Raw genomic sequence first — 26,996 nt, 5'->3', positions numbered from 1 at the left:
GATTGTGACAGTGAATGCAGGGAGAATATCCCTAGCCACTGACACACTGAGGGGGGTGGAAGGAGGTAGAAGCTGGAACATGTTACATGTTTCACCCTAAATATGGGTGTAACATGTTCCAAAGGAGAACTTATCCCTTAACCATTGGCCGACCAGCTATGTACCTGTACGCCACTGGACTTCCAGTGGTTATATCGGGATGATGTCTGCAGCTGCAGGCATCATCCCAGTACCGTTTTTAGAGGCAACGGTCCTAGCGGCTAACTGGCCCCTGGAATGTTTTAATAACCCCCCCGCCACAGCTTTACCGGGATCTCCCGTTCCACCAACCAGCCAGTGCTTCCATCGGCTGTTTATAGAGCTGAACAAAGACCAGATCGGCTTTGTTGGACTCTATGATATAGAAAACCAGAAGAGATGACGTCACATCACTTTTGGTTTACTTGGATGTAAACGACACAATTTTTCAAAATGAAAAGCATTTGATCACACCAATCTTGGTTTTTAAGGGCAGAGGAATCTGGGAGGATGAAGAGTATCTGTCACTGCCTATTGCTGTCACAAGCGATGCTGACATTCCTTGTGACAGCAATAAAAGTGCTAAAAAGAAAAAAAAAAAAATTTTAAGCGACAGTGTAAAAATAAAATACTTTTTTTTAAAGTGCCCCTATCCCCCCGTGCTCGAGTGCAAAAGCAAACATGCTCATTGGTCCTGTATGCACGCAAACAGCGATCATCCCACACATGTGAGGTAACACCATAAACGTCAGATCATGGGCAGTAATTCTAGCACCAGACCTCCTGTGTACATCTAAAGAGGTTCCCTGTAAAGGCTTTTAAAGCCTCCCCTACGGATAGTAAAATGTAAGTCATTTGTCGCTGTTGTATGGGCGTACGCAATTTTAAAGCATTTGATATCTATTAATGCGGCGTAAAATCTTTTATATCTTACCCAAAAAAAATTGGGTTAGGTTTTGTATTTTTATGCATTAACATTCATAAGTGCAATTTTTTCAAAACAATCGCATTTGATAAACCTCTGCGCCAATACTGTGACAAAAAAAAAAATGCATATAGAATCCATACAATATAATAACAACATCTAACATCTAGTGCTAACTTTTTATCTGCAAAAAAAAAAAAAAAACTAGGCTGTGGTTGTTCTGCATTACATGTACACAATACCCCGTACAGAACAGTACATGTCATCCATTCCATACCAATGTTATAGAAGCATGCCCTACTGCCTTGTATACAAATCCAGCAATCATTCACCAACCAAGACCTGACATGGCAGCAAATCTGTACAGAGCCTGGGGGGAGAAGACTTCTATTATACCTGCACCACTCACTTTCACAACAAGTAGAACTATCTCTGCTTCACTTGACCCATTCACGCTTCTGAGACGCTGGCTGATGACGTCTCTACAGTGAGACCGCCCCGCTCTCTGGGTGTCACATACGTCGTCTGCTGCTGTACACGTTGTAGCCTGTCATATCTGTTTACCTGGCAAAGTGCAACAGGGAGATGTCATTGTCCGTTCTCAATAAAGATCACAGCGCCTCCACAAACATGGCGAGCGGAGCTGTCTGAAGTGTGTAAAGTTTTGTTGAAAAGTGACAGTCCAGGGTAATGATGGCGGCGGTAGACGTGGAAGAGGAGAGTCTCTTGGCCTCGGTGTTCCGTAGCAGCTTCCCGGAGAGCTGGCGGGACAGCCCGGACTTTGCTGCCTACTTGTTGGAGCTCAGCTCCTTCGGGGTAGAGAAGCTGAAGAGGGAACCGGAGAGGCTGAGCGAAGAGCGGGCGCAGATCCTGCAGCAGACCCGGGAGCTGGCCTTCACCCACTACAAGACCTTCATCCGTACGGCCGACTGCACCGAGCTTATCTACCGGGACTTCGGACAGGTGGAGGACAATGTGTGCCGACTGCTGGGCAAACTCCCCAGCTTCCAGGAGACCTGCAGGTACCCCCCATGGTGTCCCCATCATCACCCCCCATGGTGTCCCCATCATCACCCCCCATGGTGTCCCCATCATCACCCCCCATGGTGTCCCCATCATCACCCCCCATGGTGTCCCCATCATCACCCCCCATGGTGTCCCCGCGTTCGTCCGCTCCCACGGTGTCCCCGCGTTCGTCCGCTCCCACGGTGTCCCCGCGTTCGTCCGCTCCCACGGTGTCCCCGCGTTCGTCCGCTCCCACGGTGTCCCCGCGTTCGTCCGCTCCCACGGTGTCCCCGCGTTCGTCCGCTCCCACGGTGTCCCCGCGTTCGTCCGCTCCCACGGTGTCCCCGCGTTCGTCCGCTCCCACGGGGTCCCCGCGATCGTCCGCTCCCACGGGGTCCCCGCGATCGTCCGCTCCCACGGGGTCCCCACGATCGTCCGCTCCCACGGGGTCCCCGCGATCGTCCGCTCCCACGGGGTCCCCGCGATCGTCCGCTCCCACGGGGTCCCCGCGATCGTCCGCTCCCACGGGGTCCCCGCGATCGTCCGCTCCCACGGTGCCCCCGCGATCGTCCGCTCCCACGGTGCCCCCGCGATCGTCCGCTCCCACGGTGCCCCCGCGATCGTCCGCTCCCACGGTGCCCCCGCGATCGCCTCCCTAGTGTGCCCATCATCACCCCCATCATCACTCACCCCTCCCCTAGTATCCTCCACCTTATTACTTCTGTCTTTGATGCCTTTCATTCCCTTGTTATTGTCATTGACTATTACTCCTCTATTTTCACCCTTCTTATGATGTTGTTTACCATCTACCCCTCCTTGCCACTAGGGTTGTGTGCCCCTTTTCTATCGCCCTGTGTCATTTAAGAAAAGTAAGTGGACTTTTTTGGTTTCAGGGGTTTTGTTAAGCAAGCAGAAGATATCAGTTGCAGTCGACGTATGAACACACTGACCTTGAACCGACATACAGAAATCTTAGAGATCTTGGAGATCCCACAGTTAATGGATACTTGTGTGCGTAACGGTTATTATGAAGAGGCTCTGGAGCTCGCTGCCTATGTTAAACGCCTAGAGAAGAAACATTCTTCTATACCTGTCATCCAGGTCAGTTTCATTAATAGTCTGAAAAATCTCAGAAAAATTTTTCCTACTATTAGTTAGAATTGGTGACACAAACTATTGCTACATGTGTCCTTTAACAACTTTAGTACCACGCTATAGCCCGAAAAATGGCTACAGCGCGACTCTCGTTCTGGGAGGACGTCCCCCCAGGATCTACCCCCCCTGGGGTGTGCGCCTCAAGCGTGCTTTGTAACCGCTGTGTCTTTTGAACACAGCTGATTACAGATCGCAGTAAAGGGCCAATCGCAGCAGTACTTTACCGTGTGATCAGCTGAGTCCAATCACAGCTGGTCACATGTAAACAGACTTGCCGGTTATTGGCACTTCCTCACGCTCTGTGCCTGTGTGAGGAAAGAAGAGCCGATAACCAGAAAGGCTCTCAATACATTCTTTACACTGATAATCAGGGCATTGACCATCAGTCAATGCTGCCCCATCAGTGAAGAAGAAAAATTACTTATTTGCAAAATTTCATTTTATAACAGAAACTAAGTAAAGGGCTTTTAAATGCCGGTCTTTTTTCGTTTGTTTAGCAAAAAAAAAACCCAGTGGTGATTAAATGCCACCAAAAGAAAGCTCTACCTGTCTCAAAAAAAAACAATTTCATATGAGTACAGTGTGACAGCGCTGAAAATTGTCCTGGGCAGGAAGTGGGTGAAAGTGCCCGGTACTGAGGTGGTTAAAAACAACGTTCACGTTTCTCAACATGTTATACCTATAATTGGGGTGTGAAATGTACCCCCCCCCCCTTTCCCCCCCAACAGCAGGCACGGGGGGGGTCTTCTCCTCACGCCTGCTGTCACAATTTCAAAATAGCTTGGCCATGTGGGGCCCCGCCCACACGGCCACCTCATTCGTTCATGGTTTCCTGTAAATGAATAAAAGTACCGTCGGCCCATCGCGGCCACCTGCTTGCAGTGCTCAGTGAACTTCAAGGGGGCTGGTGATCGCTTTCAAAGTTCATTGATCGTCCTGCTCTCTAGTAATTGACCGCCCTTATCGGAGGAATGGGCAGACAGCTATCCTAAGAGTCTGCAGGAGCTTGACATTGCACCCTGCTCTGCAAAAAAAATGTGCATTTCTTTTTTTTCAAAAGGTGAACTTCTCCTTTAAATCTGAGCTCCGGTCAGGTATAAAAGGCACAAATGCATGCAGCTCCCTGTATATATTACATTACACTTATTACATCATTACATGTATGCATTTTAAGTGCAAGCAGTGAAGGTATCTGACTGTAATTTATCAGCCTATTGCAGTCCCATGTACAGCAGAGCTCAGAGTGGGAGAGGTAGAATCAGCAAAAGAGGCTAGTCAGCTGTGCTGCAGTACCTCTATGCCAACAAGAAGCCTGCTAATAGAAGGAGAGAGCCAAATGAGCATATTAGTATGCTGCTTTGACTGTCCAGGCACAAGGCAGGGGAGGGACATAACCTGTAAGTGGTAGAGAACTTCAGCAGAAAACGGGGTCTCCTGCCCTGCCAGACAGGGCTGTGCCTTGTGGCAGGGCTTGGTAAAGCTCAGGACTAGATGGACAGAAATATAAATACTTTGACAACCTTCTATATGTAGTTCGTTTGCAAGTTTGGCTGTTTGCTTTTAACCTTTTTGTTATTTCTAGTACAAAAATTACTAATGTCAGTGAATTTGTTTTCCTACAGAATGTCTTTTGCGAAACTGCTTGTTTTCTTGTTTATTTGTATCTTTTTATGTACCTCTGGAATGAAACTTGCCAATGCGTGATGTAAGGAATTCCCATTTAAAAATATGTGTTTTGCTTGTTTAGTGGGGAAATCCTTTTTCCTTCCCGCTAAAAGGCAAGTGCTGTCTGCCAATTTGCCATGGTTCTAGAACCAGGCCAGAGTTTCGGTAAGAGTACTTTCACCGTGGGGCGGTAGGTCCGTTACCAGTAAAGCGCCGCTAGTTTTAGCGGTGATTTACCATCGTTATAGGGGCGCTTCTAACCCGTGCTAGCAGCCTAAGGGGTTATTTGCGCCTGTGTTGCGGCGCTTCCAAAACAATTTTCGCGCTTTGGCAGCGCAGGGACGGTGTAGGAGTGCTCCCACACCGCCCTAAAGATGCTGCTTGCAGGCCTTTTTTTCCCGTCCCGCAAGCACACTGCCCCAGTGTGAGAGCATTCAGGATTTCACACAGGGGAGGCATGAGAGGCAGTTTTCAGGAGCTATTTTTAGCGCTAAAATGCCTAAAAACTGCCTTAGTGTGAAAGTAGCATTAAATTTCTTTTTTTTTTTTTTTTTTTTTTTTCTTCTTCTCTTTTAGAATAGATCTGAAATTCTGAAATGGTACTGTAGTCTTCTGACACTGTTTTTGATTTTGTTTTTCTTGGCAGGGAATAGTGAATGAGGTCCGGCAATCTTCACAGCTCATGTTAAATCAGCTTCTGCAGCAACTCCGCAGTAATATTCAGCTTCCGGCTTGCTTGCGTGTGATTGGCTACCTTCGCAGGATGGATGTCTTCACAGAGGCTGAGTTGCGTATCAAGTTCCTCCAGGCCCGGGATGCTTGGCTGCGATCTCTGCAGAGCTCCATCCCTCAGGATGACCCATATTTCCACCTGACTAAAACTATTGAGAGCTGCCGTGTCCACTTGTTTGATGTCATCACACAGTATCGGGCTATATTCTCTGATGAAGACCCCCTCCTGCTACCACCTCCGCCCAGCGGCCTTTTTCCTGTGAATGAGTCGGCTATATTTCATGGTTGGGTGCTACAGAAGATCAGCGAGTTTCTGCAAGTGCTGGAAAGTGACCTTCAGAAGGGTGTAGGTAGCCGACTAGACTCTCTTTTGGGTCAGTGCATGTACTTTGGACTGTCCTTCAGCCGCGTAGGTGCAGATTTCCGTGGGCAGCTAGCGCCTATCTTTCAGCGTGTCGCTGCTGAGAACTTTGCACGAGCAGCCAAGGAAGCCGTGGAGAAATTCCGGGAGGAGATGAACATGTATACATTGATCTCTTCCCCCATGGTACTGGGCAACAGTATCCCACCAGTTCCAACACCAAATGCCCAACCCGGAACCTTGCAGCCTCCTATGGTGCTTTTGGATTTCCCTCCACTAGCATGCTTTCTTAACATCATACTGGTGGCTTTTAATGACTTGCGTCTTTGCTGTCCAGTAGCTCTAACTCAGGAGGTGACAAACACGCTTCAAGATTCTTTGGAACAGGTAATTTTGTATGCTTTCCCTGGTCTTTGAATCAAAGATGTAATTCTTATGCATGCCTCTGTTCTCAGATCACAAGATCATAGGCAAAATGTACAGAGCCAGTTAAAATGTCTCTCCACCTTGCTGTGAGCCAATTACAACAATCACAAATTGTCAACAAACCCTCCCCTTTCTCTGTCATTTAATCATTTCTCTGCCAATGTATAACTGTAAGTAACACTGCTGCCACTGTCCACTAACAAAAGGGGACACCATAAGCAGTGAGGAGGCATATTGACCATAAAAGGAGCGCACTGACCACCAGTGTTATGGAGACAAAACGCTACTGACCACCACCAGCAATGGAGTGCTTCCTACTAATCACCGACGTTTAAAGGGCCACAATCATAAGGTGGCGCTGTAAGCTATTTTGTGCATGCCTGACCCCTGCACTCAGCTGTATACATTATGTCCTAAACAAAACCGTTTTGGGGGCATTTTAGGACTGCAGGAAAATCAATAGGCAGTCAATTTTATGTATACCATTTTTTTTTTTTTTTTTTTTTTTTTTTACATAATATAGAAAAAAAATTGTGTTTTTCAAATGCCATCAAAAGAAAACTCTGCCTTAAAAATGATCTAAAATAGATTTAGGTACAGTGTCACACGACTGAGTAATCTTCAAACCATCACAGCACAAAAAATGGCCTGGTAATAAAGGGGTATATACAAGCTGGTACTTAAGTGTTTAAGCATGTAGGTTGACATTATAATAATGTATCTTTTAACCCTTTTCTGTTTTGTGTTGATATGTTAGTAAGACCCTTTTCACACTATTGCAGTGCGGGAAACCGCATGTGATTTGGAAAGGAACCGCACCGCATTCCTGTTCAAATTGCACCACATGAAAGATAAAGACTTTTTTTTTTTTTTTTGTCCCCCACACATGAATCTGATTGCATGGGTGTTCATGGATGCAAACCGTTTTTGGGGTGTGACACCCATAGCGGTTTGCATGAATGCAGTGCAATTGTGATGCAGTGCAGGAAATGCACAGTAATCACTGTGACTCCCGCACCGCATCAGTGTGAACGGTGACTCAATGTCAACAAATAAAAGTAGCAGCCAGTGTTCTGTGGCAGCACCTTATCTGACAAGTGAAATTGAGAAAAGAGGACCGATCCCCTGTTGGTCACCCCTTAGACGAAAGGACTATTTACTATCTCGGTACCAATTTGGACAGTATAGTATATACAGACGAGTTTATAAAAATTCAAATTTTTATTTATACAAAACAGGAGAAAAAAAATAATGAAATCCCAATACATCATAACAGTTTCAGCAAAATTATATCAGAACATTATTAACCTCCCTGTGGTATGGTTCTGTCTGATTTTTGAATGTCAAAGTGGTACAATAGTTTGCATGGAAATTTTGTTGTTTTATATTGTGAGCCTGTAATTCATAGGAATAACTCACTTAAATCTGTCCAAACAAGAGTCTAGTAGAAATCCCAGGTATGATAAAGTTTGAAACACAAAATCAAAAATTATACTATAAAAAAATTAATATAATACATTTTATTCAATAATGTAATCAAAAACACTGAAATTTGCTCAGTCGCAATCGTCGCTGTCGTCACTTTCAGTGTCTGATGACGAATTTCCCCACGAATCACCATCGCTCAATTCTGCAAGTGATTCTAATTCACTATAGCTGGTCTAAAACCGCTTTTGACGTAGAGGGATGCTTTTTGGATGCCATGGTCATTCTCAAGAACAGTATATATAATATAAAACTACAGGCAGGGCACTGGACAAAACTGAGGTGAAATGATTGCTAAGAGAGTACAAGACAAGTTGATAAAAAATGGTGGTGGTTGTTATTGTTCCACATACTAATGACATTTGTAGCCTGAGCCCCTCAGCCTGTGCATTTCCTATGAATTGACAATTAAAACTGAACTATTGATTCTTCCTATTGCAATAAGCACAACCCAGAAGTATTAGGTATGCTTCTTATGTTAGAAATACCTGAAGAGAATAATAAAACGCTCATTTGTTTCGATTAATTTTAAGGAAAGCACTTTGTGCCAACATGACCCTTGCTCTATTCCACCGACTTCTAGAGAGGTCACCTGTAACACTGAATACCCTCTCTGCAAAGGCTTGAGAAGCTGGCATAGTCAGCAGGTCTAATGCAAAAGGTTTTAGCTGGTGATAAAAAGTGTCATTCTTTGACAGCCAAAAATCTGTTGCGATGTTCTCACTGATGGCAACTTGGTGCAAAAGCTCTTCCATAAGTGTGCGCAGGGGGTGTGCCTGGGCACACCCTAATCACTGTGCGGTGCAGATTCCCCCTATTGCCTGAGCTTCCCCCGTGTTTCAGAATGGAGAATGACATTTACCGGCCCCTTCCTTTTCTAAATGAACACATTGAACATACTCACTCACTGTGTTCATTCATAAACGAAGCATGGGAAACTGTTTCCTTTGCTTCAGTTTGTAAATGAACAGGAAGTCGCTCAGCGCAGAGCACTTTCCCTTTCATTCACTGTCCAGTGCAGCTGAGGCTGCAGAGACAGGCACGTGTTTGAGCTTTGGGGTGCACACCCTAATGCAATAGGCTTCGCACACCTATGAGCTCTTCCTTATATTTTCTGATCTGCTGCTCTATGCTGTTTGTGGAGATCTTCTGCCTGGGTCTTCTGCGGCATTTAAAAAGAGAAACCGAAAGACTGGCTACTTAAATGTGGATGCCGGTGCTTCTTCCACTTCCTGCGATAGTTCTTCCACCACAGCATCCTCTTCAGACAATTCCTCATTGTGTGTGTGTGTGTGTGTGTGTGTGTGTGTGTGTGTGTGTCAATATGGATTTTCTTGCGGCATACTCCTCTGCCTTTTTAAGCAGTTCCTAAATATTCTCATCCGCCACATCAACAATGGTTTCACAGATGATAGGGTTGGCAAGCTGCTGCAAGTGGAGGGAACATTTTGTCAGTTGGATCTAAGAATGAAGCAAAACGCTGGTTCACACTCCCTTTTATGCCCTGTGCAATTGTGGCAAGTCTTGGTAGCTAGTGTTCTGTTTAAAATCCTCAAGATGGCTGAGCAGATCAGAGGGCATGGACATGGTGCCACTCTGGAGGGTTTTAGTATGTTCTGCAAAAGGCAGCAGTAGGTCATGCAGTGATGTGAGCTTTTGCCATTCACTAGGGAGCAAGCTGTCCCATCCCATGTTGTTTGCGATTTGGCAAACTGACTCTTTTTCAGTTTGAGGAGTCTTGCGATCCATGTTGAATGTACTTGACCAGCGTGTGAGGCAGTCATTTAAAAGAATAAGGCCACAATTCTTCAATAGCTTCTGTGTTGCAATTGAAGACTTGCGGAAGAGGTTCACTATTGATCTTGCTTTATCCAGTATTCTCTTCACACTTGCCTCCTTATGCACCATGTGGACCACAAGTTGCAAGGTTTGCACCATACATGGTGTCCAGTCCATGTCGATCTGTTGGTACCTAACAAGTGGAGCACACAGCCAAATAAGCATAAAGTATAGAAAAGGTTTCTGTTCCATGCTATTATTTTAACACTTAACATCTTATGGGAGTACTTTTACAGTACACAAGGCTACTAATAAAGTGGGAAAAATAACAAATGTACACCCTATAGGGTAGAGCAGATAGTGCCCCCATATCAATCATCTCATAGCAATGTGATAATTGACTGACTGGTGTCAACCATGTCATCATGTTAAAGAGTAATAAAAATGGCTCACCGCAGATCATCAATTTCGGTCTCAGCCTCAGAGTCACTTTCCGTCATGGGGGAGTCTTCCTCACTAGAGCTGGGTGGTTCTGCTGCTGCTGCTGTGGTTTGTTTAAATGCTGCCACCATATTGCTCCTGTTGTTTATTATCACTGTAAGGGTCTTCCTCTTTGGTATGTCCCACTCTTACAAGCATTTGTCCACACATGATTTGATTGACTGTGCAGTGTGTGGGTGGGCTCCAAGAGAGCCGGTCACAATCTCCTGCTATACGAATTGGATGTGGGGAAAACCGCATCCAATTGGCAATCGTGTGAACCCAGCCTTAACAAGCTGAAGTTAGAAGCTGATGCATTACCATGCACAGCTGCACTAGCTTTTGCACTCTCCAGTTTTAGTAAATCGACCCCTATGAGTATTAACATGCTTCCATGTTTTTCTTTACAAACAAGGTGGGGCTGGACAGCTAAACTGTTATGCCCAAAGCGAGAGATGCTTTAAAAGAAGATTTTAAGATGCTGCAGCTGTTTTAAATATACAGTAAAAAAAATAAAATGCGTGTGTATATATACTGTACAGTGGGGGGAGAGAGAGTATTTGATCCCCTGCTGATTTTGTATGTTTGCCCACTGACAAAAAATGATCAATCTATAATTTTAATAATAGGGTTATTTTAACAGTGAGGGACAGAATGACAACAAAAATCCTGAAAAATGCATTTTTAAAAAATTATAAATTGATTTGCATTTTAATGAGTAAAATAAGTATTTATTTGATCTCCCTATCAATCAGCAAGGTTTCTGGCTCCCAGGTGTCTTCTATACAGGTAACAAGCTGAAATTAGGAGCACTCTGTTAAAGGGAGTGCTCCTAATCTCAGCTTCTTACCTGTATAAAAGACCCCTGTCCACAGCAATCAATCAGATTCCAATCTCTCCACCATCGCCAAGACCAAAGAGCTGTCCAAGGATGTCAGGGACAAGATTGTAGACCTACACAAGGATGGAATGGGCTACAAGACCATCGCTAAGCAACTTGAGAGGGCGACAATAGTTGGTGCAATTATTTGCAAATGGAAGAAACACAAAATAACTGTCAATCTCACTCAGTCTGGGGCTCCATGCAAGATCTCGCCTCGTGGAGTTTCAATGATCATGAGAACGGTGAATCAGTCCAGAACTACACGGGAGAATCTTGTCAATGATCTCAAAGCAGCTGGGACCATAGTCACCAGGAAAACAATTGGTAACATACTACGCCGTGAAGGACTGAAATCCTGCAGCGCCTGCTGTCTGAAGTTTGCTAATGAACATCTAACTGGTTCAGAGGAGAACTGGGTGAAAGTGTTGTGGTTAGATAAGACCAAAATCGAGTTCTTTGGCATCAACTCATCTCGCCGTGTTTGGAGGAGAAGGAATGCTTCCTATGCCCCTAAGAACACCATCCCCGCCGTCAAACATAGAGGTAGAAACATTATGCTTTGGGGGGGCTTTCTGCTAAGGGGACAGGACAACTTCACCGTATCAAAGGGATGATGGATGGGCCATGTACCGTCAAATCTTGAGTGAGAACCTCCTTCCCTCAGCCAGGGCATTGAAAATGGGTAGTGGATGGGTATTCCAGCATGACAATGACCCAAAACACATGGCCAAGGCAGCAAAGGAGTGGGTGAAGAAAGGAAGCACCTTTTTAACCACTTGCCGACCGCCGCACGACTATATACGTCGACAGAGCGGCACGGGCAGGCAAAAGGACGTATATGTACGTCCTTGCCTGCCCGCGGGTGGGGGGTCCGATCGGACCCCCCCCCCGGTGCCTGCGGCGGTCGGCAAATCTCCCCCGGCGATCGGAGGTGAGGGGGAGGCCATCCATTCGTGGCCCCCCCCTCGCGATCGCTCTCAGCCAATGGGATCATTTCCCTGCCTCTGTATTGTACACAGAGGCAGAGGAAATGATGTCATCTCTCCTCGGCTCGGTATTTTCCGTTCCGGGCCGAGGAGAGAAGACTGCAATGTAAGTGCACCAACACTACACACACAGTAGAACATGCCAGGCACACTAAACACCCCGATTCCCCCCCCCCCGATCGCCCCCCGATCCCCCCCCAATCACCCCCCCCCCCCCCGTCACAAACTGACACCAGCAGTTTTTTTTTTTTTTTTTTTTTCTGATTACTGTATTGGTGTCAGTTTGTGACAGTTACAGTGTCAGGGCAGTGAGTGTTAGGCCCCCTGTAGGTCTAGGGTACCCCCCTAACCCCCCCTAATAAAGTTTTAACCCCTTGATCACCCCCTGTCACCAGTGTCGCTAAGCGATCATTTTTCTGATCGCTGTATTAGTGTCGCTGGTGATGCTAGTTAGGGACGTAAATATTTAGGTTCGCCGTCAGAGTTTTATAGCGACAGGGACCCCCATATACTATCTAATAAATGTTTTAACCCCTTGATTGCCCCCTAGTTAACCCTTTCACCACTGATCACTGTATAACCGTTACGGGTGACGCTGGTTAGTTTGTTTATTTTTTATAGTGTCAGGGAACCCGCCGTTTATTACCGAATAAAGATTTAGCCCCCTGATCACCCGGCGGTGATATGCGTCGCCCCAGGCAGGGTCAGATTAGCGCCAGTACCGCTAACACCCACGCACGCAGCATACGCCTCCCTTAGTGGTATAGTATCTGATCGCATCAATATCTGATCCGATCAGATCTATACTGGCGTCCCCAGCAGTTTAGGGTTCCCAAAAACACAGTGTTAGCGGGATCAGCCCAGATACCTGCTAGCACCTGCGTTTTGCCCCTCCGCCCAGCTCGGCCCAGCCCACCCAAGTGCAGTATCGATCGATCACTGTCACTTACAAAACACTAAACGCATAACTGCAGCGTTCGCTGAGTCAGGCCTGATCCCTGCGATCGCTAACAGTTTTTTTGGTAGCATTTTGGTGAAATGGCAAGCACCAGCCCCAGGCAGCGTCAGGTTAGTGCCAGTACCGCTAACACCCACGCACCGTACACCTCCCTTAGTGGTATAGTATCTGAACGCATCAATATCTGATCCGATCAGATCTATAATAGCGTCCCCAGCAGTTTAGGGTTCCCAAAAACGCAGTGTTAGCGGGATCAGCCCAGATACCTGCTAGCACCTGCGTTTTGCCCCTCCACCCGGCCCAGCCCAGCCCACCCAAGTGCAGTATCGATCGATCACTGTCACTTACAAAACACTAAATGCATAACTGCAGCGTTCGCAGAGTCAGGCCTGATCCCTGCGATCGTTAACAGTTTTTTTGGTAGCGTTTTGGTGAACTGGCAAGCGCCAGCGGCCTAGTACACCCCGGTCGTAGTCAAACCAGCACTGCAGTAACACTTGGTGACGTGGCGAGTCCCATAAGTGCAGTTCAAGCTGGTGAGGTGGCAAGCACAAGTAGTGTCCCGCTGCCACCAAAAAGACAAACACAGGCCCGTCGTGCCCATAATGCCCTTCCTGCTGCATTCGCCAATCCTAATTGGGAACCCACCACTTCTGCAGCGCCCGTACTTCCCCCATTCACATCCCCAACCAAATGCAGTCGGCTGCATGAGAGGCATTTTTATGTCCTCCCGAGTACCCCTACCCAACGAACCCCCCCCCCAAAAAGATGTTGTGTCTGCAGCAAGCGCGGATATAGGCATGACACCCGCTATTATTGTCCCTCCTGTCCTGACAATCCTGGTCTTTGCATTGGTGAATGTTTTGAACGCTACCATTCACTAGCTGAGTATTAGCGTAGGGTACAGCATTGCACAGACTAGGCACACTTTCACAGGGTCTCCCAAGATGCCATCGCATTTTGAGAGACCCGAACCTGGAACCGGTTACAGTTATAAAAGTTACAGTTACAAAAAAAGTGAAAAAAAAAAAAAAAAAAACACAAACAAAAATATAAAATAAAAAATAATAGTTGTCGTTTTATTGTTCTCTCTCTATTCTCTCTCTCTCTATTCTCTCTATTGTTCTGCTCTTTTTTACTGTATTCTATTCTGCAATGTTTTATTGTTGTTATGTTTTATCATGTTTGCTTTTCAGGTCTGCAATTTTTTATACTTTACCGTTTACTGTGCTTTATTGTTAACCATATTTTTGTCTGAGTACAGCATTCACGACTTTGAGTGGTTATACCAGAATGATGCTTGCAGGTTTAGGTATCATTCTTTTCAGCCAGCGGTCGGCTTTCATGTAGAAGCAATCCTAGCGGCTAATTAGCCTCTAGACTGCTTTTACAAGCAGTGGGAGAGAATGCCCCCCCCCCCCCCCCCCACCGTCTTCCGTGTTTTTCTCTGGCTCTCCTGTCTCAACAGGGAACCTGAGAATGCAGCCGGTGATTCAGCCAGCTGACCATAGACCTGATCAGAGACCAGAGTGGCTCCAAACATCTCTATGGCCTAAGAAACCGGAAGCTACGAGCATTTTATGACTTAGATTTCGCCGGATGTAAATAGCGCCATTGGGAAATTGGGGAAGCATTTTATCACACCGATCTTGGTGTGGTCAGATGCTTTGAGGGCAGAGGAGAAATCTAGGGTCTAATAGACCCCAATTTTTTTCAAAAAAGAGTACCTGTCACTACCTATTGCTATCATAGGGGATATTTACATTCCCTGAGATAACAATAAAAATGATTAAAAAAAAAAAAATGAAAGGAACAGTTTTAAAATAAGATAAAAAAGCAAAAAAATAATAAAGAAAAAAAAAAAAAAAAAAAAAAAAGCACCCCTGTCCCCCCTGCTCTCGCGCTAAGGCGAACGCAAGCGTCGGTCTGGCGTCAAATGTAAACAGCAATTGCACCATGCATGTGAGGTATCACCGCGACGGTCAGATCGAGGGCAGTAATTTTAGCAGTAGACCTCCTCTGTAAATCTAAAGTGGTAACCTGTAAAGGCTTTTAAAGGCTTTTAAAAATGTATTTATTTTGTTGTCACTGCACGTTTGTGCGCAGTTGTAAAGCATGTCATGTTTGGTATCCATGTACTCGGCCTAAGATCATCTTTTTTATTTCATCAAACATTTGGGCAATATAGTGTGTTTTAGTGCATTAAAATGTAAAAAAGTGTGTTTTTTCCCCAAAAAATGCGTTTGAAAAATCGCTGCGCAAATACTGTGTGAAAAAAAAAAATTAAACACCCACCATTTTAATCTGTAGGGCATTTGCTTTAAAAAAATATATAATGTGTGGGGGTTCAAAGTAATTTTCTTGCAAAAAAAAATAATTTTTTCATGTAATCAAAAAGTGTCAGAAAGGGCTTTGTCTTCAAGTGGTTAGAAGAGTGGGTGATGTGTGACATAAGCTTCTAAATGTTGTGCATAAAATGCCAGGACAGTTCAAACCCCCCCAAATGACCCCATTTTGGAAAGTAGACACCCCAAGCTATTTGCTGAGAGGCATGTCGAGTCCATGGAATATTTTATATTGTGACACAAGTTGCGGGAAAGAGACAAATTATTATTATTTTTTTTTTTTTTTTGCACAAAGTTGTCACTAAATGATATATTGCTCAAACATGCCATGGGAATATGTGAAATTACACCCCAAAATACATTCTGTTGCTTCTCCTGAGTACGGGGATACCACATGTGTGAGACTTTTTGGGAGCCTAGCCACGTATGGGACCCCGAAAACCAAGCACCGCCTTCAGGCTTTCTAAGGGCGTAAATTTTTGATTTCACTCTTCACTGCCTATCACAGTCTCGGAGGCCATGGAATGCCCAGGTGGCACAAACCCCCCCCCCCCAAATGACCCCATTTTGGAAAGTAGACACCCCAAGCTATTTGCTGAGAGGTATAGTGAGTATTTTGCAGACCTCACTTTTTGTCACAAAGTTTTGAAAATTAAAAAAAGAAAAAAAAAATTTTTTTTTTTGTCTTTCTTCATTTTCAAAAACAAATGAGAGCTGCAAAATACTCACCATGCCTCTCAGCAAATAGCTTGGGGTGTCTACTTTCCAAAATGGGGTCATTTGGGGGGGTTTTGTGCCACCTGGGCATTCCATGGCCTCCGAAACTGTGATAGGCAGTGAAGAGTGAAATCAAAAATGTACACCCTTAGAAATCCTGAAGGCGGTGATTGGTTTTCGGGGTCCCGTACGCGGCTAGGCTCCTAAAAAGTCCCACACATGTGGTATCCCCGTACTCAAGAGAAGCAGCAGAATGTATTTTGGGGTGCAATTCCACATATGCCCATGACCTGTGTGAGCAATATATCATTTAGTGACAACTTTGTGCAAAAAAAAAAAAAATAAATAAATAAATTGTCACTTTCCCGCAACTTGTGTCAAAATATAAAATATTCCATGGACTCAACATGCCTCTCAGCAAATAGCTTGGGGTGTCTACTTTCCAAAATGGGGTCATTTGGGGGGGGTTTGTGCCATCTGGGCATTTTATGGCCTTCAAAACTGTGATAGGTAGTGAGGAGTAAAATCAAAAATGTACGCCCTTAGAAATCCTGAAGGCAGTGATTGGTTTTCGGGGCCCCGTATGCGGCTAGGCTCCCAAAAAGTCCCACACATGTGGTATCCCCATACTCAGGAGAAGCAGCTAAATGTATTTTGGGGTGCAATTCCACATAGGCCCATGGCCTGTGTGAGCAATATATCATTTAGTGACAACTTTTTGTAATTTTTTTTTTTTTTTTTTTCATTATTCAATCGCTTGGGACAAAAAAAATGAATATTCAATGGGCTCAACATGCCTCTCAGCAATTTCCTTGGGGTGTCTACTTTCCAAAATGGGGTCATTTGTGGGGGTTTTGTACTGCCCTGTCATTTTAGCACCTCAAGAAATGACATAGGCAGTCATAAATTAAAGACTGTGTAAATTCCAGAAAATGTACCCTAATTTGTAGGCGCTATAACTTTTGCGCAAACCAATAAATATACACTTATTGACATTTTTTTTACCAAAGACATGTGGCCAAATACATTTTGGCCTAAATGTATGACTAAAATTGAGTTTATTGGATTTTTTTTAGAACAAAAAGTAGAAAATATCATTTTTTTTCAAAATTTTCGGTCTTTTTCCGTGTATAGCGCAAAAAATAAAAACGGCAGAGGTGATCAAATACCATCAAAAGAAAGCTCTATTTGTGGGAAGAAAAGGACGCAAATTTCGTTTGGTTACAGCATTGCATGACCGCGCAATTAGCAGTTAAAGCGACGCAGTGCCAAATTGTAAAAAGTGCTCTGGTCAGGAAGGGGGTAAATCCTTCCGGGGCTGAAGTGGTTAAAGGGGTTGTAAACCCTCGTGGTTTTTCACCTTAATGCATTCTATGCGTTTAAGGTGAAAAGCCTTCTGTAGTGCAGCAGCCCCCCCAGAGTCCCCCTTTTACTTACCTGAACCCGATCTTTCCAGCAACGAGAATGAGCTCCAGCTGCTGGCTCTGGTCCTCATTTGACAGATTGATAGGAGCCAGTGGCTCTTGCTGCTGTCAATCAAATCCAGTGACATGGGGGGCGGGGCCAAGTCCTGCTCTCTGTGTCAGTGGACACAGCAGCAGGACTTGGGAGCGCACCTGCACAAGTGCCCTCTTGAAAAGCGGGTCTCCGAGGGGGCACTCAATGCGGGGAAGAGCCAGGAGCACCGCTGGGGGACCCCCCAGAACAGGAGGATCAGGGCCACAGGTAAGTATGATATGTTTATTAAAAAAAAAAAAAAAACCCTGGTCCTGGAGTGGCCTAGCCAGTCTCCAGACCTTAATCCCATAGAAAATATGTGGAGAGAGGTGAAGGTTCAAGTTACCAAATGTCAGCCTCAAACCTTAATGACTTTGGAGAGGATCTGCAAACGGAGGGGGGGGACATAATACCTCCTGAGATGTGTGCAAACCTGGTGGCCAACTACAAGAAACAGCTGACCGCAACTACAAGAAACAGCTGATGCGCTCTTCTGGATTTTTTTTGTTGTTCTGTCTCTTGCTGTTAAAATAAACCTACCATTAATATTAAAGGCTGATTATTTCTTTGTCAGTGAGCAAATGTTCAAAATCAGCAGGGGATCAAATACTTTTTTCCCATCACTGTATATTATATATACACTGGGCATTTTAAGTTTGCCAGCTTATAATAAACTTATTGTGTACCGAAGGAAAAAAACCTATATCTGGGAAAAAAAGTGACTGCCGGTCACCGAGGATATGTTTACATTATTAAGTAAGGTGCTTTCTTTATTTTGCCAATTCTTCTATTGAGGTGATGACCAACATTGTTTGACTTCTGTCTTGTCTACAGGTTGTGAAAACTATTCTACTACTCCATCGAGCTGAGGAAGCTGCTTTCAGCGTTCAGGAAAGGGAACTGTTTGTTCAATTCTGCACAGTTTTCCTGGAGGACCTGACACCATATCTGAACCGCTGCTTACAGGTTCTCTTCCCACCAGCTCAGAGGGCTCAAATTCTAGGTAAAAACCTTGATTTTAGGGAAGACCTGGGATCTCCGTAAGACAACAAATTAATGGGGTGGGCATCTACATGGCAAATGAGGCTTAATGTAGAAAAATGTAAAAGAATGCATTTGGGTGGCAAAAATGTGAATGTAATCTACTTGCTGGGGGGAGAACCTCTGGGGGAATCTAGAATGGAAAAGGACCTTGGAGTCCTAGTAGATGATGGGCTCAGCAATGGCACGCATAGCCAAGCTGCTGCAAGCAAAGTAAACAGAATATTGGAATGCATTAAAAAGGGGATTCACTACAGAGATAAAACAATAATTCTCCTGCTCTACAAGACTCTGGTCCAGCCGCACCTGGAGTATGCTGTCCAGTTCTGGGCACTAGTCCTCAGGAAGGATGTGCTGGAACTGGAGAGGGTCCAGAGAGGGCAACAACACTAATAAAGGGACTAGAGGACCTTAGTTATGAGGAAAGGTTACGAACACGCGGCCATTCACTAAAATTAGAAGAAAAGCGGTTTAACCTTAAACTGCGTAGAGGGTTCTTTACTGTAAGAGTGGTTAGGATGTGGAATTCTTTTCCACAAGCAGTGGTATCAGCGGGGAGCATCGATAATTTAAAAAAACTATTAGGCACCTAAATGAGCACAACATACAGGGATATACAGTGTAATGCTGACATAAAATCACACACATAGGTTGGACTTAATAGGCTTGTGTCTTTTTTCAACCTCTCCTACTATGTAACTTGTAAAATTATGGGTTAGACTGATGAAGAAAAAGTCAAATAAGGTGTTCTCAGACATTAACCATAGTGGAATTCAAAGGTACAGTAACATTGTAATTACCTACTTAAAGAATGGCACGATTAGGATTGTTCTGAAAAAGTATCGGGTCTCATGCACACAGGACATTTGCCCATCTCTCCTAGACGTCTTTCCTCCTGGCAGCAGTGTTTTTAGCAGGAAAAAAACGATTGATGCATGCAAATGCGATTAGGCACGTCAAGCACTTGGGCGTTAAAAGGGAAGTTCAGGTTTTTTTTTTTTTTCCTTTCTTCCCCCAAGGATCATCCTTACCTAGGTGGATGCAGCATCAATCCAATGCTGCATCTGTCCCCCGCCGGCTCTAAGACTGATAACTTAGGAATCAAACACCAATGATTGCTTGGTTCTCAGAGCTCTGTGAGAGCTGGTGACTGTCAGTTATCGCCGTCTATCTATGTATATCTCCAAAGGCCAGCTTCTAGCACAAGATTTTCCATGCAATATTGTTCTGTGTTATTAATAAGCATTCAATATGTTTTTCCAGGTGTGCCCCCTACACAACTTTCACGCTATGGCAACTTGGGCTCCATCAATGTCAATGTTCTGTATGAAGCCTTGGATGGACTATTGCCACAGAAGGAGAATGTACTTGTGACTGACAGTGAACCAGTGACCAGATCATCAACTGAATCTGCACCAGAAAAACTATTCCCACCCCCCAAAAGTATAGAAGTGCCAGTGAAAGACAGTGAACAGAAACCTACTGCTCCTACAGAGATGACTATGCCTACAGAAGATAGCCAGTGACTGTTATATTGGGAACATGGCGATGAGAGGTGGGATTGGTCTGGTACTCATAGATTAACGGGACACTCCAACTAAAATATTAGGTTTATACGTGTTTGGTGAACCGCCCTATGTGATTACATGCATTGGAGCAATAAAGTTTCATTAATACTGAATTGACCGCAAAGCACTTTGCTGACAGATGTCCACTGCAATGCACGAATGTATGCCAGAAATGGTATATGCACCTATTTTAGTATCAAATGAATAGACTACCTTAACACAACATCTGCACTACAATAGTGTCCATAAAATTAAGTTAATAAAGACTTTAGAAAAGAAAACATTTGCTATAAGCATCATTAAACTCAGGCAGGGTTCACACTTATCAGCTGTGCTGTAAGTACCATGTGCAATAAACAGGTGGATGTTCTCACATAGAATTTTTTTTTTTTTTTTTTTTCACTGAATGAGGCCCAGCACTTATTTTAGACAAGTTACTGATCTGCACTCTGCAAGAGTTTTTTTTCCCCAGAGCTTCCTGAATGCGGTGAAGCTTCATTTTGTAAAGAATACCCAATCACATGCAAGGGGAAAAAAAATAAAAATAATTTCTTGCACGTGATTGGATGATGGAAGTAAACAGAGCTTCACCACATTTATGAAGATTTGGGGGTAATTCACTTGCAGAGGAGTGCAATTGTACTGCACAGAAAGCAGCCTATTTACCTTTTAGTAAACATATAAATGTCCTTTTCAGCTGTGTGTGTTTCATTTATTTTTTAAATACTGAAAAAAGACCTCTACATAAGAGACCAAGGATATAAAAGCGGTCTGTACAGATTGTCATCAGTACAGTGTCATCCTCTAAAATACAGAAGTATGTTAGCTGGCTTTGCTGAGCTAGGGACTTCCATGCGGGTGGCATTTTCAGAGGGTCCAACAATGGCAGCCTCCATTTCTCTCTTGGTTTCTTTTAGGACCCTTTCAGACCTATGCATTGTGGTAAGGCACAGTAAAATGTGAGTAATCATTATGTACAGTAACACAAATGGCACAGGGGTGGATTTACTAAAGGTAAATAGACTATGCACTTTGCAAATGCAGTTGCACCCATTTTCCCCAGAGCTTTAGTAAATGTGGTAAACCCCCCCTGCTGATTTCCATCATCCAGTCATCTGCAAGAAAAGATGTGTTGTTTTTTTTTTTTTTTTTAATTTGTTTGGGTTTTTTTTGTTTTATTTTCCTTACACCTGTTTGGGTATTCTTTACAAAGTGAAATTTTGCCACTTTGCATTTAACCTCCCTGGCGGTTTTCCCGAGTGTGGCTCGGGGTTAAAATTCAGTACCATTAGCGGTAACCCCGAGCCACACTCGGGATCGCATTGCAGGATCCTGGGGCGGCGTTACTTACTTTGTCCCCGGGATCCTGCGATGTCACCCGCAGTGTCCGAGGGCTCCGTCCTCCTCCGAAGCCTCTCCGTGCCAGGCTCCGTTCCCTGTGAGCGGCGCGACGCACGGGGGCGGAGCCTGGCGGCAAATTTAAAAAAAAGTAAAAATCATAACACATACAGTACTGTAATCTTACAGATTACAGTACTGTATGAAATGATTTCACATCCCTTTTGTCCCCAGTGCTTTGGCCCATGCCCTGCATGCAGTTTTACATGATATACACTGTTCTTTCTGCCTGGAAACTGTAGATTGTCCATAGCAACCAAAAAGTGTCCCTTTACGTCAAAAGTGGCTTTAGACCAGCTAGAAAACAGCGATAGTAAATTAGAACACTTGCAGAATTGAGCGATAGTGAATTGTGGGGAAATTTATTTTATTACTATTTTTTTTTTATTTTTTTTAATTATTCATTTTTATTTATTATAATTTATGTTTTTGTGTTTCAAACTTTATCATACCCGGGATATCTACTAGACTCTGGTTTGGACAGATTTAAGTGTGTTATTGTTAAGATTTACAGACCTACAATATAAAACCCCAAATTTCCATGCAAAATAATGGTACCGCTTTCAGCACCTAAAATCCGAAATAATCATACCGCCAGGGAGGTTAATAAGGAAAACGAGTGCAGCTGCACTTGCACAGTGCACAGTCTATTTGTCTTTAGTAAATCTACCCCATAGGATGATTATTTTGAATTGCACCTCCAACTCCATACAGATGCACCCTTGTTGCAATGCGCACAACATTGTACAGAAATTGCACATATACCATTCCTTGTGGAGCTTCATCAGAAAGAATGGTGCAGGTCTGATTTTGCTTCATTGTATTGAAAATGTGGTGTGGTGAGAGAGATCTAGAGCTATATAAAGAAGAAAAAAAAACTAAATTGTTTGTAAGAATAAAAAATATTATTTTAATATTAAAATTCTCTTTATCTATATTTTTACTATTTTCGAGGGTGTGTTTTTTTTGTTGTTTTTTTTTGTGGTTTTTTTGTTGTTTTTTTTTCCCCTCTCTCTAGTTTCTGAACAATGTACATAAAAAAAACACTGAACACTCATAAATGAGCGTTCGTGCATTTTTTTTTTTAGCTCAAAACCAACTCTTCAGAATGCGACTTTGGAGGGGTTTTTGCTTTTCCTGAAAACGCCTATAGTTTGTAGGCAGGGAAAAAATAAAACTCAAACGCTTGTAGAAGCAGCTTATTTGAGCTACAGTGTGCATGAGACCTTAACCACTTCAGCCCCGGAATGATTTACCCCCTTCCTGACCAGGCCATTTTTGCGATGCGGCACTGCGTCACTTTAACTGACAATTGCATCAACAAAATTGACGTCCTTATTTTTCCCACAAATAGAGCTTTCTTTTGATGGTATTTGATCACCTCCTGCGGTTTTTATTTTTTTTCGTTAAACAAAAAAAGAGCAACAATTTTGAAAAAAACACAATCTTTTTTTTCTTACTTTTTGCTATAATAAATATCCCCAAATTTAACAAAACACATTTGTTCCACAGTTTAGGCCAATAATAATATTTTTCTACATATTTTTGGTAAAAAAAAAAAAAAATCACAGTAAGCGTATATTGATTGGTTTGCGCAAAAGTTTTTTTTATAGCACCTACAAAATAGGGGATAGATTTATGCCTTTTTTTTTTTTTTTATAGGTACTGCCACATTGCGGCGTACAGATCGGACACTTTTTTTGGGACCACTGACTACTGTATAAATGTCACTGGCAAGGAAGGGGTTAACACTAGGGGGTGATCAAGGGGTTAGATGTGTTCCCTCAGCGTGTTCTAACGGGGGGGGGGGACTGCCTGGGGGAGAAGACCGATCGGTGTTCCTATATACTAGGAACACACGATTTGTCTCCTCTCCCCTACCAACGTGGATTTCTTTTTCGTACATCACGGGAGAGAGCCACAGTATTTACTGATGAGTTATATAGGCACCACTAGGTGATGGACACTGGCATACCCTAGACAGGAAGTTTAGCCCCCTATATAACCCCTCCCCTTACTGGGAGTCCCTCAGTTTTTTCGCCAGTGTCTTAGGTGTTGGTCACGAGTAAAGATGTGCTGTGCTGAGCTCTGCTGGAATATTCCTTACTGGGGCAAGCCATGCAACCAGATCCATTCAAAGTGCCTTTTCAAGGCCGAATTGAATGGTACCCGGGCCTCGAATCCGAAAAAACAAGGTTTTGCCTATAACGCTTCTCTTTTTAGAGAGCTGGACCCCGGGAACCAGTATGTGGTTTTTTCGGCCATATTCCTGGTGGGGTACTTTACAGGCCCAGGGCTGTGGATTGAAAAATTGGTTGAAGATCAGTACTCACTATTAGTTACCACAACACTGGGTGTTCAATATACCCATGTGGTGTCCCAAGATTTGCAGGCTCACCAATAATAGGTGCGATCTCTGTGCCTAAATACTATAGAGAGAGGATTTACAGGGGAAAGATTCCCACTGAGAAGAGACAGAGACGGACCATGCTGCTTAATAAGGGATACATTTTATTAGAAAAATATATTTAATACAAGACCAGGTACCTACCACCAACACCAAGATCATGTTAAAAATAGACAACGTTGTCTGTTTAAGAGCAGCTGCATCACGCTTCAACCATGCATGCACACGCCTATAACAAGGCTATTGGTAATTAGGACTGTGATTATATCGCTCCATGAATGGTCGGGTGAGCGGACCATAGGTCCTTTAATTGCCTCCTTCTACTTTCCTGCTGTTTGTTACCTCTCGGCTAGTATTAGCCAGCTTCACAACAGCGTCATTGAGCTATTGTTTTTCCAACAGTTAAACCCTGTGAATACATGCAATTCCACTCTAGGAAACTGTATTTCTGTGCCTTTGGACTGAATACTAACTGTGGATTATAATCATCTCTCCACACTGACAGCTATGTTTTGCTACAATCCTAATTAAAGCTGTCTCTGTGGGACTAGCAACTTGACTCAATCAGCCACCCTTTAACAGGGGTCCTTTTTGTTAAACCGGTTTCTAATTAAACCTAGTGACAGGACAGACTTTGTTACGCATGGTGCATGTCACTGAGATCAATAGTCTGATCCATAAATATTACCCACTCTAATTAACAATAGCCTTGTTATAGGCGTGTGCATGCATGGTTGAAGCGTGATGCAGCTGCTCTTAAACAGACGACGTTGTCTATTTATAACCACTTCAGCCCCGGAAGGTTTTACCCCCTTCCTGACCAGAGCACTTTTTACAATTCGGCACTGCGTCGCTTTAACTGCTAATTGCGCGGTCATGCAATGCTGTACCCAAACGAAATTTGCGTCCTTTTCTTCCCACAAATAGAGCTTTCTTTTGATGGTATTTGATCACCTCTGCCGTTTTTATTTTTTGCGCTATACACGGAAAAAGACCGAAAATTTTGAAAAAAAAATGATATTTTCTACTTTTTGTTCTAAAAAAAATCCAATAAACTCAATTTTAGTCATACATTTAGGACAAAATGTATTCGGCCACATGTCTTTGGTAGAAAAAATGTCAATAAGTGTATATTTATTGGTTTGCGCAAAAGTTATAGCGCCTACAAACTAGGGTACATTTTCTGGAATTTACACAGCCTTTAATTTATGACTGCCTATGTCGTTTCTTGAGGTGCTAAAATGGCAGGGCAGTACAAAACCCCCACAAATGACCCCATTTTGGAAAGTAGACACCCCAAGGAATTTGCTGAGAGGCATGTTGAGCCCATTGAATATTCATTTTTTTTGTCCCAAGTGATTGAATAATGACAAAAAAAAAAAAAATTACAAAAAGTTGTCACTAAATGATATATTGCTCACACAGGCCATGGGCATATGTGGAATTGCACCCCAAAATACATTTAGCTGCTTCTCCTGAGTACGGAGATACCACATGTGTGGGACTTTTTGAGAGCCTAGCCGCGTACGGGGCCCCGAAAACCAATCACTGCCTTCAGGATTTCTAAGGGCGTACATTTTTGATTTTACTCTTCACTACCTATCACAGTTTCGGAGGCCATGGAATGCCCAGGTGGCACAAACCCCCCCCCAAATGACCCCATTTTGGAAAGTAGACACCCCAAGCTATTTGCTGAGAGGCATGGTGAGTATTTTGCAGCTCTCATTTGTTTTTGAAAATAAAGAAAGACGAGAAAAAAAAATTTTTTTTTTCTTTTTTCAATTTTCAAAACTTTGTGACAAAAAGTGAGGTCCGCAAAATACTCACTATACCTCTCATCAAATAGCTTGGGGTGTCTACTTTCCAAAATGGGGTCATTTGGGGGGGTTTTTTGCCACCTGGGCATTCCATGGCCTCCGAAACTGTGATAGGCAGGGAAGAGTGAAATCAAAAATTTACGGCCTTAGAAAGCCTGAAGGCGGTGCTTGGTTTTCGGGGTCCCGTGCGCGGCTATGCTCCCAAAAAGTCTCACACATGTGGTATCCCCGTACTCAGGAGAAGCAACAGAATGTATTTTGGGGTGTAATTTCACATATTCCCATGGCATGTTTGAGCAATATATCATTTAGTGACAACTTTGAGCAAAAAAAAATAAAAAATTGTCTCTTTCCCGCAACTTGTGTCACAATATAAAATATTCCATGGACTCGACATGCCTCTCAGCAAATAGCTTGGGGTGTCTACTTTCCAAAATGGGGTCATTTGGGGGGGTTTTGAACTGTCCTGGCATTTTATGCACAACATCTAGAAGCTTATGTCACACATCACCCACTCTTCTAACCACTTGAAGACAAAGCCCTCTCTGACACTTTTTGATTACATAAAAAAATAATTTTTTTTTGCAAGAAAATTACTTTGAACCCCCAAACATTATATATTTTTTTAAAGCAAATGCCCTACAGATTAAAATGGTGGGTGTTTCATTTTTTTTTTTCACACAGTATTTGCGCAGCGATTTTTCAAACGCATTTTTTGGGGAAAAAACACACTTTTTAAAATTTTAATGCACTAAAGCACACTATATTGCCCAAATGTTTGATGAAATAAAAAAGATGATCTTAGGCCGAGTACATGGATACCAAACATGACATGCTTTAAAATTGCGCACAAACGTGCAGTGGCGACAAACTAAATACATTTTTAAAAGCCTTTAAAAGCCTTTACAGGTTACCACTTTAGATTTACAGAGGAGGTCTACTGCTAAAATTACTGCCCTCGATCTGACGTTCGCGGTGATACCTCACATGCATGGTGCAATTGCTGTTTACATTTGACGCCAGACCGACGCTTGCGTTCGCCTTAGCGCGAGAGCAGGGGGGACAGGGGTGCTTTTTTTTTTTTTTTTCTTTATTATTATTATTATTTTTTTTTTATCTTATTTTTAAACTGTTCCTTTCATTTTTTTTTTTTTTTAAATCATTTTTATTGTTATCTCAGGGAATGTAAATATCCCCTATCATAGCAATAGGTAGTGACAGGTACTCTTTTTTGCAAAAATTGGGGTCTATTAGACCCTAGATTTCTCCTCTGCCCTCAAAGCATCTGACCACACCAAGATCGGTGTGATAAAATGCTTTCCCAATTTCCCAATGGCGCTGTTTACAT

General features: G+C 43.5%; 2 protein-coding genes across 5 annotated transcripts in view; one reads left to right on the top strand and one right to left on the bottom strand.

Moving 5' to 3' along the window:
* Positions 1-1,504, bottom strand: part of PMS1 (PMS1 homolog 1, mismatch repair system component) — a 155,880-nt gene extending 154,376 nt beyond the window's left edge. For 3 of the 4 annotated variants that reach the window (XM_073633189.1, XM_073633192.1, XM_073633190.1), the window contains exon 1: positions 1,353-1,503. The gene's annotated coding sequence lies outside the window, so the exon portion shown is untranslated. Of the gene's footprint in view, positions 1-1,339 lie in introns of all 4 variants that reach the window. The other variant, XM_073633191.1, reaches the window with a different exon arrangement.
* Positions 1,423-20,720, top strand: COG8 (component of oligomeric golgi complex 8). The gene is made up of 5 exons (XM_073633194.1): positions 1,423-1,965; positions 2,842-3,049; positions 5,415-6,248; positions 18,252-18,420; positions 19,722-20,720. Exons 1-5 carry the CDS (start codon positions 1,634-1,636, stop codon positions 19,982-19,984), a joined length of 1,806 nt encoding a protein of 601 aa, XP_073489295.1. The 5' UTR covers positions 1,423-1,633; the 3' UTR covers positions 19,985-20,720.
* The last annotated feature ends 6,276 nt before the right edge of the window (positions 20,721-26,996 follow it).

This window comes from Aquarana catesbeiana, linkage group LG06, assembly GCF_042186555.1.
Source record: "Aquarana catesbeiana isolate 2022-GZ linkage group LG06, ASM4218655v1, whole genome shotgun sequence".
Classification (NCBI taxonomy): domain Eukaryota; kingdom Metazoa; phylum Chordata; class Amphibia; order Anura; family Ranidae; genus Aquarana; species Aquarana catesbeiana.
Note: the sequence above shows the minus strand (reverse complement) of the source record. Positions and strands in the feature narration are given on the sequence as shown.

Excerpts from the sequence above, each read along its gene's own strand:
- COG8 (XM_073633194.1), top strand. The coding sequence starts at position 1,634 with ATGATGGCGGCGGTAGACGTGGAAGAGGAGAGTCTCTTGGCCTCGGTG. Across the intron at positions 1,966-2,841 it reads AGCTTCCAGGAGACCTGCAG|GGGTTTTGTTAAGCAAGCAG; the intron begins GTACCCCCCATG and ends TTTTGGTTTCAG. Across the intron at positions 3,050-5,414 it reads CTTCTATACCTGTCATCCAG|GGAATAGTGAATGAGGTCCG; the intron begins GTCAGTTTCATT and ends TTTTCTTGGCAG.